Here is an 18,244-nt window from a genome sequence, read left to right on the forward strand (position 1 = left end):
GTTTGCCAGACAGTCGACGTGACCTCAGGGGAATTCTTTTGTCAGCTCCACATTTGGAATGTGGTGGATATTCAGGTGTGCGATGTGTGAAAATTATGGGATTGGACTTAAAGCGTCTCCATCTTATCGATTGCTGCCTTCTTTTACTGTAGTTTCATTCAAACTCTGAAGCGTCCACGGGCAAATGCGCCTGGCTGTGTTATTTGCTCTGCAGTTGCTTCTAACGTTTGCAAAATATTGCCAAAACGCTTAATTTAAAGGGATTTCTGCTCCCCATTTGCTTGTTTTTCTTAGGTTGCAGCTGTTTCCCTTTCCTTTTTGATGAGTTTGCATTTCCTGCTCACTCTTTTTGGTGACACCGGCTTTCTCATCCCAGCTTTTGTGAGCTGGTGTGAATGTAATTGTACACCCCTGCCTCATTTAGTATGTGAGGATCTATTTTAATCCCTCCTCCCAAACTCTCCTTCGCCTTCATCTATAGTCACAGGGCAGGCTTCATTATAAACTCTTATAATACACAATTGCGAGTTTCCGGCGTTGTGATTGGCCGACGGCGGTCTGAAGTCCTCAGACTGACTTCTTTTTTGTCAGCATATTTGTGATGGTATATTTTTTGAAAAGTCATGTTTTGTCATAAAGTTTGAGGAAACTTAAACAACTTAAACAGGAGCAACACTACAATTCATGAGGATACATGGTGACTGTTGGGAGCCCCGAGTGTTTTTCCTCTCCCCCGTCTGTGATTGTTTTCAGGCATGGGCGGAGCGGTTTCCTGCCTTTCCTCTGTGGGGCGAGCAAGGCACACCTGTAGACGATCGCCTGTCATTATCCACACCTGCGATACACTTTCAAAGCCTGTTCATCTCTCCACTCTTGGCCGATTCGTTGTTAACCCTCTGTGGTACAGCCTGGCTCCTAAGGTTCTGTCCTCGAACCTGTTACCTGTCTGGACTAATCCTTCGTCTTTCCCGCAGATCGTCTCTTGGATGCCTGCTCGCGCTGCCCAGCCTGCTCCAGTCCGACTGTGTTTGTCTCTCACCTGCACCCATTGGCCCTGTTCAGAACTTGGACCTCAGTAAACCTGTTTCCAAACTCACCCTATCGTGTGTGTCTGCATTTGGGGTATTGATTCGTGTCTACAGTTCCTAACGGAACAAATAGGCCAGCAAATGGACCCCGCGGACACACGGCAGGCTGTGTCCCACCAGGGAGCCTTACAGACAGCTATTACAAGCCCTGGTGGAGAACAGCACCCAGGTGGCCCAGGCAATGGCGGACCTAACTCAACAGGTCTCGCTCCTTGCAGGCTCTGTTCCGCAATCAACCGGTCCCTTGGCCAGCACCAATGACACGTCTCTGCAGAACCCCAGTTCCCACATCTGTGACCCTGGACAAGTGTCGGGGATTCCTCCTTCAGCGGTTAGACTTTCATCAGAAGGCCCAGTTTTTCACCAGCGACTTCTCCAAGGTGTCCTATCTTGTGGGTCTTCTACGGGGCAAGGCGCAGGCGTGGGCACAGGCACTCGGCTCCCACCGTCGCCAGGAAGCCATGTCTTCTGCTTTCCCTCCGCCAGGGAGGCCGCTCAGTAGTGGACTTCTCGGTGGAATTCTGAACCCTAGCTGCCGACTCAGGGTGGAACGAGCCAGCGCTTCATGGAGTGTTCCTGCAAGGGCTAAGGAGCATCTGCAGGACGAACTCCAGCTCCGGCAGGAATCTCAGGATCTGCATTCCCTCATTTCACTGGACAACCGCTGGGGGCGAGCCTCCTGCCCTCCGTCATTCGCCCGCACCATCCACGACCTCAGTTCTGTTCCTTGCTCAATTGGGGCCTCCCAGTCCAGTTCAGGGGGCCCACACCGGGCCCCCAGATGCGCCGACTGCTGCGGAGCAGCCTATGCAGCTTGGGCGTGCCAGGCTGATGTCAGCGGAGCGCCACCGCAGGATCGGTGGGCGAGTGCCTGTACTGCGGCAAAGTTCCTAACAGTGACCAATTCTTCAATTTCCTCTTTTCATGCATTTTATTTTGTTTTCAAGCAGCTGCATCACCCTGAGATTCAAAGATATTTACTTCTAAAACCCAAAGATTTCTTTGCTGACTCAGCCGTCTGAAAGGGAAGAACAGTGGATTTTAACGACCTCTATAACGGTTTTATTAATAAAAAATATTTGGAGTTGAACAATGGAGTCGAGCAGAAGGACAAAAACACTAAAATTAAGTAACTAATACGAGTCAAATCGTTACAGCACATTTTTAAATACACTAACTGATACGGTCATGTGACGACAAAACCAAGCACCCGTTAGCCTGTGGTTTTAAAAAAAGATCTCCAGCCCTTTTTATTCTGCAGCGCGTTGCCTCATCAATGAACCGTGACACATTATTCAGCTCTTTTTATTTCCACTTCTGTCAGATAACAAGTTCTGATAAAAGCTGTCACATTTTCCGACCGCATTCTTTTTTTACGGTCGGGCGCACGTGACGGGCAACTGTCCAACGTTCAAATGTGAGCAGAGGTGGTAAATGCCATCTTATAAAAAATGCCTACACACACACACACACACACACATACACTAAATATACTTACCACAATAAAACATCCTAAAATAATCTAAACCCTCCAGTGGGCTGGACCTAGCTTTTCTCACTGGGTTCTGGGTTGCTAGTAAATCGCAGATTAGATGGTTTATAACATTCTTTGGGTGTTTTAACTAGTAGGGGGGAGGGGGGGACCATTATATGGTGTTCTTTATATTTAGGTATGCACATAAAGGTGCATGGGTTAGGAGCTAATCTTAAGCAGCAAGCCACAGGGATAAGCAGGGGCGAGTTTCAAAACAAACAAGGCCCAAGATCGAGAAACCTCCTCCTAATCCGCATTCATACGGGTTAGATTTGGCCTGGGGGGCCTGGAGATCAGCTACTTCTTTGGTGTCACCGAGCAAATCGCTAATCCCATTTTTAACTGTTCCTTTTCTTCCCATTTATGAATTCCCTTGAGCCGCACGTTTAAAATGCATCAGTGCAGTGAGCACCTATTACAAAATAAAATCGATTATTCTGGATTATCTGAGCTGCTGACACAACTGATTGGTTACCTGCTCGTCTGCATGTCTGAGAAATGCCTCTCTGGAGATGCAGGTGGGACGGGGGAGGGGATTCTGAGACGGAGCGTTGCCTCACTCATCATTTTCTGTCAGGGTGAAGCCGAACTTTCACCTCCTGAATGACTCACCTGGAGATTCTGCTGGGATAATCAAAGTTAAAAGCACGGAGAAGGAGGATTAGTGCTGACTGAGGTAACAATAAGTTTAGAAATAATAGTGAAAGACAGTTAATCGCCGGTTGTCTGAGCGATGAATCGAATAGTTTCATCATATTAATCTTATTATAGCCTGATGCATCACACATACCTGCTTCTCATGGGGGAGAGTTTTCTACTTTTAACATGAATGACAGCAGCACCTGGTATTCAGAGGAATCTCATACCAAACAGAATCAGGTAAACATTTCACACAGGTGCAGCAGCTCAGCGTCGTTCTTTCCGCATTGATCATGGACTGAGTTTTTCCTGCCTTTTATCTTTTCCTGCCTTTTATCTGTTGACTGTCCAAACAAATCTGCACAGATAATCCCGACGGTTGGCCTGCGGAGTTATATAACCATTCATTCAAATGCTGACGGGGCGGTTAGCCTAGCCGCCAAGTTGGGCGAGGAGTTGCTACAGTAACACAGAAAGAGATCTCTGTATGGAGGAGAGAAAGTTTCAGTGAACCAATCAGTCGATACCCCTTTTTCTTTCCATCATTTCTCCCTTTTTGAGCTGGAAGGATGGAGGAAGCTGATTGGTAGAACACGCCAACAGCTGTTATTTCAGTACAGGCCTGACTTTATTGGTTTTCATTGTTTTAATAGTAGAACTAAAGAGAAGCTACGACACGGTCCGGCTCTTTTGAGAGAAATTAACGAGAAAGGAAGCTAGTGGGAACGACCGAGTCTACGGAAGAGGTTAGGGACCACAACAGTCGAGATGGGCCCGACCGCCGCTCTCGCCTCAATACGTCATTGGCCGAATTTGGAAACATCTTCCAGAACTTTAAACTGTGATGGAAACAGAACCCACGGTGATAACCGGGATTTTTTGTTTTATATCCCCGGGTAGATAAATTCCCGCTCAAAAAAGTTCCTGGAAATGTTGGTGGGAAAGGGGCTGGCACTTCTGTTGCTGTCCTTTAGATTCCATTCAAATCTGAAGAAACTAACCTGCATCAGCTGCACAGTCGGGCTTTATTTCCTCCCGGCCCAGTGCTCAAAAATAGTGCAGCTCCTTTTGACTCCTGAGAGTGTTTTTCTTCTTCCTCCGGCGCTCCGACCCGTCCGTTGACGGTTCCCTTTAAGAGATGAAATTATTTCACACCGCTTCAAAGTGTCATTTTATTCATACGGTTGAATATCTGTGCAGGAGCTTCACACTCGATCCGTTTTGCGTTCAGATTGTACAGAAATTTTCACCGAGATGCGTGAGAAGAGCACAGAAACAGCCCATTTGGGAGCAGGCACAACAAAACTCACGACGTCCAAAGAAACCTCTTGAAAACACAGCATTCACAACACAGCAACCTTTTCCTTATTTTATATAAAAAACAATAAAATTTTGAAAATAAATATGCTTTTACTGCTTTACATAGACAAAAAACAAAACAAGTTAATAGTGAAGGAGAGACACTGAGACCTAAGAACGGGGATCTAAAATGCCGCAGGTTGTTAACCAGATTAAAAACAGTGGCGACGTGGTGGTTTGTACACCGAGCCTCTAGCGTGTCATTTGTATTTGCGTCTGGCGGAAGGGACAAAAGCCCACTGCTTAAATACTTAAATACAAGGTACTAACACCTGCCCACAGGTGCCGGCATCAGCAGAGGCCTGTGACGACACACTCACACGCACAAACACAGGGACACACAGACGCACGTTCAAACTCTACGAATCACCCGACGAGAGGGGTGCATAGAGCTGAGATGCCGTCAGCTCACCGGTACACATGATCCATGTAGGGAATGTTAAATTATTATTACTATTCTTAGTATTTGCTGAGAGTAGCCATCGTTGACCTTAGACATGGGGGAGACAGGACAGCTACAGCTACATAACACTGCTTATATAAATAGACCAAATTAAATATGGGTAGAAGAGTGAATACTGAAAAATACTCTATAATATAAATTATCTAGAATGGACTATGGCATAAAGGCATATTGAGTATGTACAGGCTGAGAGAAGGAGAAATGTAATCAGTGAGTTCTGTATTAATAACTAATAAAACTACCTTCAACCCCACCCCTCCCCCACCGCCGCCTCCCGTTCCTCAAAAACGGGAAACAAACGAACAGGAAAAAAAACAAAAAAAACAAACAAAAGAGAATAATTTAAAAAGCACTCAAAGATTTCTCAGTACATTTCGTGAGGCACAGTTTGTCAAATGGAATCAAACTACAGTATAGGATGTTTTCAGTGGTTTTCAATGTCGGGCATAGCAGAACAGGAGGCGCTACAGTATGTTGACAACCAGAATCCCTTTAAAAGTGTGCGGCGCTCCGGAGTCTCCCCTCCCCTCCCTTGCATGGGCGGAAGTGCCGTTAGCGAAAGTCCTCCGTGGCCCTGGCGAGCGTCTTTGACCAGAAATCAATCGACACCGCGTCGGGATGGATCCGAATGTCCCATCGGCTGTCCCGGTTGTCCTGCTGTCACACTCCCAAAGCCAAAAAAAAGCAAAGGCAGGCACCGGCCGAGGCGAATCCATCCGCCGAGTCTTAAATGAGAGCGCTCCCGTGTCCTCTTCGGCCTCACCCGCTGTTTTAGCAGTTAAATATATATCAGATTGGGAGGTTTCGCAATTTAGGATTGACACACAACCACAGTAGACGCATATCCAGTGAAGTAATTGCATACAGAGAATTGACGACACGACTACACCTGCATCACAAGCCGGTTAGAAATGCAAAATGACGGCTCTTGTCAAATGATGGGTTTAGTTTTTTCTCTCTCTCTCTCTCCGTAGCAGCATGACAATTCTGTACTCTTATATCATGGTCTATATACACGCTGTTGTACAATGGGAGGACACTTCAGTCCTGTCTCTCTCTTTTGTTCTCTCTCACACAGTCCACGGGGAATGCTTTCCACGGAAAAGACGGGTCAAAGGTCAAAGTGCTGTGCTGCGAAATATCTCTAGAATATTCCTTCATCTTGTACTGGTTTTCCGCCGCTCTCATCTTCTTGGCTTGTCACATCTGCGCAGGGAAGGAGAAAGAGAGAACCAAGGTCAGATCCCGTAGGTTCCACTGTTGCTCAACAAACAAGCGCAACGTCTCCCCTCCTCCGGAACTTTCAGGGTTTATCTTAACGTATTTATGTTGAAAGCCTCTACATCGCCCCCTGGTGGCGGGCTGCAGCGCACATATGTTAGACCCACAAATTTGTGCAGGTTTTTCATCGAGCAGCAGTAGATCAGCTTGATTTATGATTTGGGCTGACTATTATTGGATGTCTTTATGTTCAGCTGCACCATAAATTCTAGATTTCTTGCATGTGGAGAACAAGAGAAGTCAAAGTGCGCCAATCTCCCCATTCAGGCCAGCTGAAGTAACAAAACAAGGTGCGTTCTTGTTCAGAAGCGTTTGAAGGCGTCGTAACTGGGTTGGGCACTGGTCGTTTTGGGACCGTCTACGTGCGCGTGTGCACACTCACTTGCAGGTCCGTTCGTTGAGCTCTAGCTGGCGATCTTTACAGTGTTCATCTGTGTGTTTGCAGGAACACCGGCAGGTTACGGGATCCTGCACGAACAGACGCTTCCTCCTGTCCGAGCAGTGATCGCAACACGGCTCACAAGCGCTGGATGGAGAGACAGAGACAGAGGTGGGGAGGAAGAGTGAGAGAGACAGGTTACTACAGAGTACATCCTCTCAATCTAAAGGCCACCCGTCTGCCCGGTCAGGAACTCCTTTTTGCTCTTCCGGGTCGCCGCAGGACGACTTTGTTGATGAGCTAGCAGCGCACACAGGTAACCACCAAGCAGACAAGCATCCAAGCAGTAAAATTACCCTCCCGCACCCCCCCCATCCTTCTTTAGCCACCGGACCGCTCAGAATTGCCCTGTTTGCGCTTGACATGCAGGAAGCAAAGCTCTGGTTCGGTTCATGCCACCTAAAATGACGCGCGTTGTCGACGGCGCACCTCTCAGGCGGAAACGCTCAACAAAGAAGACTCAAGGGTCCGTTTAGTGCACCATTAAGAAAGGCTTCATTTTATTGAGACAAAACCGGACGCTGTGGTTACCACAGAGACATTAAATCGTGGCTCAGATACCCCATTAACATCTTAAAACACAAATTACAGTTCAACACAAAGATACACATTTCTTTCACAGTGCGGTCACTGAAAAACAAACAAACAATCCTTCTTTTAAAGAGAAAATAAATGGCGGCTTTTGGAGAAAAGACACAAAACAGCACTTGTTGAACAATGTTTTCCGATAACCGCCCATAAAAGGCAGCAGATAGCCATCGGCGGTATCTGTACATCACACAAAAGTACCAGCATTGTGGACGGGATAACAAAAACCTGTTTGTGGAGATGAAAAGAACAAAGGGTGGAAGAGAGACAGGTATGAGACACAGCAAAGCGCCACAGACTCAACACTGAACACAGGACCGTGATTGGACTCTTGCCGATCCCAATTCAGATACGGGGGGACGGTCTGCGTAGCCATGCTGGCGGAGCTGTTGACATGTTTCAGTCGGAGCTTCGGATTACAGCTTTCCGCCGATCTGTTTACGCCGACTTCTTTAAACATCACCGTTATCTGGCAGAAAATCTCGCTATCTGAATAGATGCTGTGGACAACTTGTACCTCGTGTTTCTACTCTTTCTCCTGACACTCTGTTGCATCTTGGTGGCCTGGTCCTTAAATTCTGGTTTAAGTAGGGAGGGTTTGGTGGGTTAGATGGCTCTTTTGAGGGGATTTTTTAATGGATATTGCTAGTAGGTCTGCTGAGCTACGTTCAGCAATGTCTACATTAGCAACATGTTAGCAAACAAGGCAGCTGAGACAACGAAACACTGAGTATGTGCAACAGGACCGGTGACAGTTAGGACGATTAACGGAAGCGACATGCTAATTATTGTGGCTAAAGGCAAATGGTGCAAATTAATATGGGCAAATGATCTCCTCCCAAATGAGCTTAATTATAAGAAGCGCAACACTCAGGTGCAGGTAGGTGGAGAAGGCGGAGCTGACATACGCATCGTGATATGTTTTGTCACGGCTTTTCTTTCGTTTTCTCTTTTGGCCTTTAGCCTTGCTTTTCCGGGATTTTCTGCAAGAGAAAGAGGACAACAACGCAGAGAGATGCCTGAGAGGGTGAGCTGGGACATGAAATTTTTGGCCTTAATTTCTCTTAATCAAACAGACGATCCAGCAAGACTGGAAATAGCTAATCGTTTCAGCTATTTTGTATCAGTCCGATTGACTAAAATGGACCGTTTCCTGTGTTTTCCCTCAACAATATGAAATCACTGGACAAAAAAGTCTTAGTAAATAAACCCACAGGAAACCAGCTTATTGTAGATGCTTTCCAAAAGGTCTGCGATTAAAAAAAAACATTTTCCCTGATGAGTTTAAAAAGCTCTGAAAAAATTACCTCACAAAATGCAATTTGAGGTTTGGCCCAGTTTGTTTTCTGAAATGTTCAGAACAAGGGCGGTTCTGGTTGAACTAATTGCTCAATGCCACTTCTGAATTTTCCCAGAACGATTGCTCAGACCGCAGCGCTGGCGCAGGTTTCATGGGAACGTTCTGATACCCACACAATTAGCTTTAGCTTCAGGTAATACTGAAAAATAGCTGACCTAAACTTGTACACCAATCCAGATGTTATTGTATTTTTTTTCCTTTATAAGAAAAAGTTAATGTATTTACCAGTTTTCATCTTTGAGGGCTTTAAATGTTGATTTATAGCGGCCACATAAGGAGTAAATAAACAAAAAATGAGAGACTACGGTTGTGTGACAGCTCTCTACCAAGTGTTCCTGTAGGTTCTCATCACATGAAGACGTTCCTAAAATGATCATGTTTCACGGCTACAGCGCTTGCCTGTGCTCAGCTTTGCTCAGCGCGTTAGCATGCTTGTCAATTAGCATTAAACGCAGCATCTGGCCGAGGCCGACGGGAATGTCATTAGTTTTTGCGGACACCATACAAAAAGTAATCAGAAATGAATCTCCCTTCTCGGCGCGTGCTAACATTCAGCTAACAGCCTCATCCTAACAGACCTCTGATGACCTGTCGCCGCTAAGAGGTCGTCAGCCGACACGAACACTGACATTAAAGTATGAAAAGAGGCGGGAGCCGGAGTTGAACGACCTTAAGATCACTGTGTAGCCACACGCCTCCGGAGCTGGACTCGTAAAACAGTTAAGACAAGGTTAGAGAGGAGGGCTCTTATCTAAATGATGGATGACATAAAGCAAAAACACAATCAACAATTGCCCGTCAGATGAAAAAACAGCCAGCAAGAGCTGAAGCAAGAGCTTTAATGACTCTTAACTCATCGGCTCCTGTGGCTCAGGATGGGGACACAACCGGCGACCATAAACACAAAAGTTTAACCCGTCTTCAAAAACACTGTTATCTATATCAGAGCAGCCGGTAACAGGGGCAAACAGAGCTGAGAGGGATGCGAACGCTAACGAGGAAAAAACGGTGCCATGGCAATCAGCAAGAGGAGGGAGGAAAGGTGTAAAGGACAGGTATGGAAGGCAATGACCTCATCAGGTGTCACTCATTCACCTGAACGGCGGAGCTGGTATTTATCACCTGAGAACTTTGTGCTAATCTCCCGCAGTAGCTCGTCTGGCAAAGTAATGCCATTGTGGAGCCTTGTGTGTGTGTGTGTGTGTGTGTGTGTGTGTGTGTGTGTGTGTGTGTGTTCTGGGTGTGTGTGTGTGTGAATTTGAGAAGGAGGTCAAAAGCAGGTGCTTTCACATAAAGGAATAGACTCGGATGAGACCGAGAGTGAGGGTGTTTGTGAAGGAAAACAGGAAAAAAAAGATCAGATCTCAAGCCCTCATTGTCCCCCCCCAAAACAAACCCAAATCTCCATGCAGAATTAGTGCTGTACTCACTTTTCATTCTGCTTTTCTTTCTGTTCATTCACTTCTGGCTTTACCCTGAAAACGGAGGACAAAACAACATGGCATTAAATGGCAGCACGCTTTTGTCTCCAGGTAACAGGAGACAGGCGGTGATCACACGGAGGCTCATTACCAGCATGTGTGTGGACTCTCTTTAATCTCTTCCAATCAAATTACATCATCACGCTTACAAGAAACTATCATAAAAGTGGCGTTCACTTTTTCACTTTCATTTTGGAACCCAAGCAACTCTTGGGAAAAATACACACACACACACACACACACACACACACACACACACACCAACAGCCACTTCTTGTTCAACTGTCAACTTTTGCTGATAGAGAAACAGAGTTACTGGCAGCAACTATCAAGAACTGTTGAGAAACTGTTTCATTCAAAATGAAAGGAAAAACTGTCATAAATCCTTGTTTCTACTGAAATGAATAATGAGCAAAGAAGCACAGACCATGCTATAAGACCAAGGAGCCGGATCCGATACTTTTACAGCGCATTAAAGCACATTATGTCAGCTGGAATACCGTCCAACTGACTTCCTGTTCACACAGGAAGTGTACAATGCCAATGCTGTCAAAAAAATGGAATTAAATCATCCATTATTTTAGCCGCTAGTTAGATTGTCACCCCAACGTTGGGTCCACAGTCACAAACACACTTTTTGTCCTATTTTCCAACCATCCCAGTTGATACATCAACTACTGCTGACATGTCTTTACAGACGAGCAACAACAACAAGACAAACATTTATTTTCTGGAGCAAACTGGCTTGAATTATTGTCTTCCCTGCACTGGTTTGTTTGCTTTTCTGACTTCCTGTAAAAGTGGGAGGATAATGCACATCCTCCTCATTTGTCAGACTTAAAAAAAAAAAAGAAGAAAAATCTCGGCTATGTTGCTCAAATCGTCTGTTTCACATCTCCGAAAACAAGAAGTGCGATAAAAAGTGAAATATTTAAAAACGATTGGAAGGAATGTTGAAATCACCATTAAAAGGCGGCGATATAAATATGAAATATTAATGTTTTTGGTTGGTTTGGAGTCAGACAATCAAAACAAATGCAGAAAAAGAACAATCCATTAGGTAAAGAAAGCAGCATTTAGAAGAACAGAAGCGACGCATCTGTCGTCGCTTCATCAGTGTCAGCGGGGACGAACTGATGGAGGAGGACGAAGGAGGCGTCCTCAAAGCTGCAACAAGGAGTAACAACGTGTTAGCTCAGCCTCTGCTGGGCCGCGCGGTCGGGGTCTCACGGGTTTCTTACCTACACTCACAGGCGCTGTGTTCTGTAAAACTCATGAAGATGTTGTTCTGCTGCTTATGGAATTTTATTCTTTTTATCTGCACAGAGAGAGACAAAGACAAAGTCAAAGGTTTGGATGACGGGAGCAGGAGAGCGGGGATAAGGTGCAAAGTTCCTCAGACGCCACACAAACAGAGGTTCCGTCATATTTTCCGCTGGCTGCGGCTGGTTCTGTTCGAGCCTCTTTGACTGGAAAATTATCGCCGCAAAAACGTTCGTCTCGACGGGCCAAATTCCTACTATTTGCATAAGCGGCGCAGATTGAATTGTGCATTCGGCTGCATTTTCTGCTTCGGTTCTTAAGAAACTCCACAAATACTTGGAACAAACCTGGAAAAAGTTGACAAAAGGGCCAAAATTCGAATTTGTCCTCACAAAAGACGCTTGTGTCGTGAATCGAGGGAGGGGTAAAAGGCAACACAAGGCCAAAAATGTTGCTGATCTTTGCTGACAGTGTTGCATGTTTGACTGGAGAAGGTTATTGTGTCGACCTAAAGGGCAACGGTGGCGGGACATGGGAGCAAAAATAAAACATTAAACGCTCCATACAGAGCAAAGACATAAACACAGTCATAAATAACGTATGCTGACCTCCATTGTAATGTTATAGCTGGCTGTGGGTGTGCACTGCAGCATCTCATCGTTGCAGCAGCCGGCGCAGCGCCGCAACACCACGCAGGATGGGATAAAGATGTGCTCCACCTCTTCGGGATACTCCTGCAGGATCTCTATCAGCAGCTCCCGAGGCCTGCAGAGACTCTTGTTGTACACCTCCATGAAAGGGATCACTGGGAAAACGAGAACCACGGCGCAGATTTAGCAAAACGACAGCAGAACTTGAGGCTAACCTGCTGCCTCCGGAGTGATCCGGTGCTTCAACTGTGACTAAATAACTCAAACGACACGTGAAGAAGAAGAAAAAAATCTTGGCAGGCTCACAAAGGATCACAAAGGGATGAAACACACATGCACGCACACGTTTCACTTTCTGTTGTTCCACTGGGATGCACTTGGTTTATCTAAATAGAGATCGACCTACAGTAACAGACATGCAAGCACAATTTACGTCTTCTTTCCCACTAAGATTTAGCTCACCCAATAACAGCTGTTTTCCCATCATCAGTCTGACACCCCCCCTCCCCCCCCTCCATGGGTTTTGCTCTTGAGAAAGTTATTAGACCAGAGACAAGCTGGATCTCCAAAATATCAATCACAGCCTGAACCATTTCCAGCCTGACAGCGCGTTTGGGAGCCAAACCAAACAATATCAGACTTCTTGGTTGTGTAAATTGAATGTTGGGCAATGTTACGGGACATAAAAAGGAGAGCTGGAAAACCATTTTGAAAATGAGTCTTTTACAACTAATTTCCCAAAAATTATACTTGGAGTTTCCGGAAAATGCTCTAATTTGCCAAGTGCAACAGCTGGGAAGAACTGAACTGACTTCCACCAGGGGGCGCCAACCCCCCCGTGAGGATCAAGGTGAACCTCAAACAAGCACTAATTGGCTGAATGCCAGGCAGGGAGCAGCTCTCACGGTATTCCCACGGTGCCCTTCCCACCTACCGTCATGTGGACCTCTTTCTGTTTCTTTCGGTATGTGGGCACTCTGCAACGAGGGGGGGAAACGGCTGTTAGCAGATTGTACACAAATTCCAATATCTGTGCGTTTTTGCGTAAAAAATGAATTTACTTGTGAGCATTTCTTAGATTTATTGACACATGATAAGCACAGTCTCATGGGAAAACCTATGCAGAGGTCAGGATAGAGGTCAAATGGTGTTTTTAAAACACGTGTTCGTTAATGTCAAAACGTAAACGCAGGAAGATGTTTTAAACTTTGATTCTATACAAGCCGCGTGCGTGACTATTGAGGCTGCCCGGGGTTTGTTTGGAGTCACAGTAAGGGCTTTACTTAGTGCACCTACGCGGCTTCTTGGCAACTGGGATTAATAAAAGTTGCCATTTAAACCAGTCAGGGTTCCAGTCTGCAGCTTTCCCTCACACCGGGGGCAGCTGTCACCGCACCAGCCGAAGCACAAAGGATTCTGGAAACTTTCCATCCGTGCGCGCGTTACGCACAGATCTATCCCGCTGTCGCGCACACGCAGTCCCTCTCTCTCTCACGTATAAAAGCGCGCGCATCTCACGCAATATCACGCCAATATTGCGTGAGACCTGCGCCTTCGGCAGCGACTCGCATTCACTCTCAAAGCCTCCCCCCAACTCCTTAATGAAAAGTGAAAAAAGGGGCCTGAGTGTGTGGGTGCCGCAGACTCCGCCCCTTCTGGTGGCGTGAGAGGGTCCAACCTTGTGGGCTGAGAGACCCCAGAACACGATATACTCAATTATTAATGGGAGAGTGTCAAGCTGCGAACACTGGCCCCTCAACCTGGTGATGATAGACCGACTAATTATTACCAGTTGGGACATCCTGGTATAATTAAAAGCTATTAGATGAACTAGCTGTTGGTAAATGAATCACTTCTGTGAATAAACACTGCAGTGCGCGTCATTGCCGGTGCATTTTTACCTAGTTGCTCCGAGCGTGCGCAGTGCACTTGATTAATGATTATATAGGGTTTACGCAGCACTCCAAAACATTAAAATGTATAGTTTCAGCCGGGGCGACCTGTGAAGGAGCGTAAAGTTCACTCAGAAGCGAACCCTGAACGCCTGGAGTGAACCTGTTCACACGGTCTTAATTCAGAATGGAGCAACTGTGCCTTTAAAGCGTAATAATATCTCCAAGGTGGTTAAAGAGCAGGCCTGCTTACGCACGGCGTCATACTAAACAAGACCCCCCAAAAAGCCCCAAACATCCAAATATACCGCATTTTGCGACGCAATGCTGGCACCAGTCACGAGTGCGTGTTTGGGCTATACGGTGTCGGGGTTTGCGTAATAGCTGTATATAAGCCTCCACGAAATATTTCAGCTTGTTTAAACATGAGCAATGACCTAGCAGGACGAAAGGCAAGGACGAGCTACACATTAATGACCGGTGGTTACATTTCGCCAATAAAGGTCGAGTGTTTTTTTCTTTCTCTGTGTGTGTGTGTGTGTGTGTGTGTGTGTGTGTGTGTGTGTGTGTGTGTGTGTGTGTGTATGTGCGTGTGACTGTCCTGATTTCTGACTGCAACTCACCTTGACAGCTGACAGCGTCAAAAATAATAATGTCAAACTGTCAATAAAGTTCATTGTGTTGGAAATTTAATCCAAAGACTTGCGATGATTTTCAAATCCAAGAGGCAAACGAGGCGTTTTTTTTGGGACACGCGTGGACTGGCTAAAACTTCTTTAAATAAGGGACCGGGGGGCTCAGTGGCAGATCCATGTTGGTCCCTGGGTCGGATACAATCCTTTCAGCAAGACACGTCTTCCTTCTCAACTGTTGCCAATGATTTTCAAGATATCCAGAAACACGAGAATCCAAGACGCGCAGCTTGTCACATTTTTCCGCAGCCGACCTTTATTTTCTTGCAGGCAAATAAGGATCCGCATCACAGAAATAATCCCATGCTTGTTGGCGTCTCCAAATATCTGTCCATTTGAAACTTGTAGCCCACTCCTAGGTGCAACTTGAACCTCCGGACCCGGGTGACGTTCACTGAAAGGGAAGCCGCACTGAGACAGACGTCCTACAAAACTTCATCTATGTGTCTGTGTGTGCGTGCGTGTATGTATGCGCGTGTTTAATCCGTCGCAGACTAACGCGGCCCGGATCTTCCCGTTATGACAGACTGTGTCCACCTCTGTCTTCGTCTCAAACTACCAACGGCGGCGTGGATGATTGGAGAAATATACGGGAGGCGTGTCCTACATCGTGTGATCCATAGAAGACTGCGCGCTTATTCAAAAGTTTCCCCATTCAACGTCAACTCATATGACCGCATCAGCACTAAGCTATTAAAAACCCCAAAGACCTCAGCCCACAAGCCCGTTTAGTCCGATTTACATCCCTCTTTTTGAATGAAAACCGAACGCTGAAAGGTTAGAATAATAATAACTAAAATAAAAACCCTCCACCGCTGCCACGACTTTAACAGTTTTAATCGCCTCCACGTGTCGTGCGCAGCGTTCCGATTTGAATCGAAAACGCACCGTCTAAGAATAGCTCACGCACTAAAGACAGATGCGGGAAACACGATCTTCAGCATATGGGAATTATGACAAGTGCGTTAAAGCCCGCATAAATTCCCATATAAAGCCGGTAGAGTGATATAATAAAAGCGTGTGCAGCCGGACACGTATACCAACCGGCGTGTGCGTGCGTGCGCCGAACAGCGTCGTGTGGGACCCCGTGACTTAACGTCTAACGCGCCCATCATCAGTACGCACACACGCAGAGTCAGCCCTTAATGCGCGTCGTGACTCCATCAGCGTCCATCAGCTCCCTTCCCCCCCCCCCCCCCCCCCCCTTTTTTTTGCAGGCATCAGCTGAGACATCACCGCGAGGATGAGGAGGAGAAGAAGGGTGTCGGGGAGAGGGGAGGCTGCCCGATAGTGGAACGCTTCATCGACAAGGACCGATGATGATCGATGAGCTCAGCTAACAGATATTATAGGTCTGACGAGGATCATAATAAGAATTTAGAAATAAAAACCATTTCTGTCTATGTGTCAGGATGTAGAATACCAATTTTTAAATGTGCAATCTTTAGAATAAGTATCAGGCATAAAAACAAACAAACAAACAAACAAAAAACACAGCACATAATGTGTGATAAATGTGATGAAGAAAAGGAAAAACGTCATTTTATTTAGCAGCTCGGTTGTGTCGTCTAATTTTATTTTTTCATTCCGTAAAACAAAGGCGAGACTCTAATTCAAAACAAATTATTTTAAAGTGCTTTCTGTCTTTAACAAATGCAGATAAGAATGATTTTATTATTTTATTATCTTTTAAAGTTCATAGTGACAGCGTCATATAGTTGTAGTGCCCTCTGCTGGATCTGTGCGGGACTGCAGCCCACAGACTGGAAAGTGTAGAGAGCTCATAAGTTAGTTGGCAAGTGTGTGTGCTTGTTGCTTGTTTGTGTGTGTGTGTGTGTGTGGTGTGTGTGTGTGTGTGGTGTGTGTGTGTGTGTGTGTGTGCGCGCGCGGGTGGCAAACAGAACCTGCTGAAACATTCAGGTATCGCGTTTTGCAGAGGACTGAGCCAGAGGGAAGCCCAGGACACTTCACGGCAGAGCAAATCGAGGTGAAGATGGAGCAGGAAAGCAGAGAGGGTTGGAGGAGAAAGGGAGCTTTGAGGATGTCCAGGCTTCAGCTGTGGCTGAAACGGACCTGAGAGGAGTTTCATGTACCCCTACTTTAATTGAAAAATAACACTTGGGTTCATTAACAGTGTCTCCGGGCTCTTGTTTCTGCTGACTCAGAGTGTGTGTTTCACTGTGTGTGTGCCACTCGACAGTTATAACAGAGCCACTAGTGAATCCCAGATTTGCCGATTACAAGCGCGCACACTCACACACGTTAATGAAGTCATTTCCGAAAAGTACAACAAACAGACTCCCCTGCATCTGCACAATCCTGCACGTTTGGAAACGTCATCCTGGTGCTAGACTGGCGAAAGCAGCCTTGCCAATAAACACCTGATGGAAAGTGTTTATCTGTTATTCTGAAATGGGTCAGCGCTGATCTCATGGACAGTGACCTTGGTTTCCTGTGGCCAGTTCTTCTTCTTCTGTGGTTTTTCCCTGTTCCTGTCTCATTTTTGCCCCCTCTGAATGAGTTCCTTGCTTCGGGTTAGTTAGCTTTTCTGTCATCGACCGTGTTGAATCGTGTTTCGCTCAGGTGAGCGTCTGTAATGATGAGTTTAGTTTCCTTCCTGTCTGATCTTGTCGTGGCCCTCGTGACTCCTCACCTGCGTCTCCTTTTCTCCCTCACCTGCAAACTCATCCATCTTGTCCTCTGACGCTGCTTCTTGGTGTCTTTGAGAAGCTAAACTGCTTATAGTGGGAGCTGGGAGGCTAAACGGACTGCTCATTTTGAAAGCACTTATCTAATGGGCTGTGATGTGATCTTTTAAAAAATGTCAGGGCACACAATTTGATTCTCCCGAGATGCATTCTACAGCACAGTTGATCAACACTAAAATAGTTTTATCCTTTCATGAGCCTGTTTTTTAAATAAAAATCCTTTATTTCATCTTAAACAGCAGCCGGGTTACCGTAATGATTTGTGATGGCAACATGGAACTCGTCCCTTTTTTGGCACAGCTGCAGCTGTAATCCTCGTGCATTTAATGCTACTACAGCTGCAGAAAAGCTCTTAATTCAACTCCGAACGTCATCGTGACGAGTTCAGTTCGAAGAGAATCATTCCAGGTGCTTTTACTTGAGCACTTGTACTTGTGCAACCTCCTCACGTTCCCTGATAGTGTTGATAGCAGCATCGTGGAAGCGGCTCTCTGCTTTATTCAGATATTACCTTCCTCGCAGGAAGCACCCGGCAGTGACACGGAGCAGCACAGGCGGCTTCGCTCACTCCTAATAGCTGCATCATCAGCCAATCCCTGATGCAACTGTGTAGCTGCGAGGAACGTGCCGCCCGGGGGGAACGCACGTCCATCCGACTTCCACCGCCCCCAGATAAGCACTTAGGTCAAGTATGAGCTAAAGTTCTGCAAATACAGTAAGGGAGAAAAATGATTTCCTTCCATCCTCCATCCTCCACCCCCTCATCACTTTCTTCCCGCTCTCTGCTCATCACTTTATCTCCTTCAG

At 46.2% G+C, this 18,244-nt stretch overlaps 1 protein-coding gene and 1 long non-coding RNA gene across 3 annotated transcripts; one reads left to right on the forward strand and one right to left on the reverse strand.

The window, feature by feature from the left end:
• Positions 1-4,419: 4,419 nt before the first annotated feature.
• Positions 4,420-15,821, reverse strand: vegfab (vascular endothelial growth factor Ab). Of its 2 annotated transcripts, XM_057016670.1 has the most exons (8): positions 14,661-15,821; positions 13,080-13,122; positions 12,104-12,300; positions 11,474-11,550; positions 10,182-10,226; positions 8,300-8,374; positions 6,747-6,890; positions 4,420-6,289 (listed from the first exon to the last, which is right to left on the reverse strand). In XM_057016670.1, exons 1-8 carry the CDS (start codon positions 14,712-14,714, stop codon positions 6,268-6,270), a joined length of 657 nt encoding a protein of 218 aa, XP_056872650.1. In that variant the 5' UTR covers positions 14,715-15,821; the 3' UTR covers positions 4,420-6,267. The 2 variants fall into 2 exon arrangements, with proteins under 2 accessions (XP_056872650.1, XP_056872651.1); XM_057016671.1 differs by lacking the exon at positions 8,300-8,374 and having other exon boundaries at positions 14,661-15,809.
• Positions 15,822-15,929: 108 nt separating this feature from the next.
• On the forward strand, positions 15,930-16,860 carry LOC130515969 (uncharacterized). The gene is made up of 2 exons (XR_008947315.1): positions 15,930-16,081; positions 16,666-16,860. It is a non-coding gene; the product is annotated as an uncharacterized LOC130515969 (long non-coding RNA).
• The last annotated feature ends 1,384 nt before the right edge of the window (positions 16,861-18,244 follow it).

Source organism: Takifugu flavidus, chromosome 19 (assembly GCF_003711565.1).
Source record: "Takifugu flavidus isolate HTHZ2018 chromosome 19, ASM371156v2, whole genome shotgun sequence".
Taxonomy (NCBI): domain Eukaryota; kingdom Metazoa; phylum Chordata; class Actinopteri; order Tetraodontiformes; family Tetraodontidae; genus Takifugu; species Takifugu flavidus.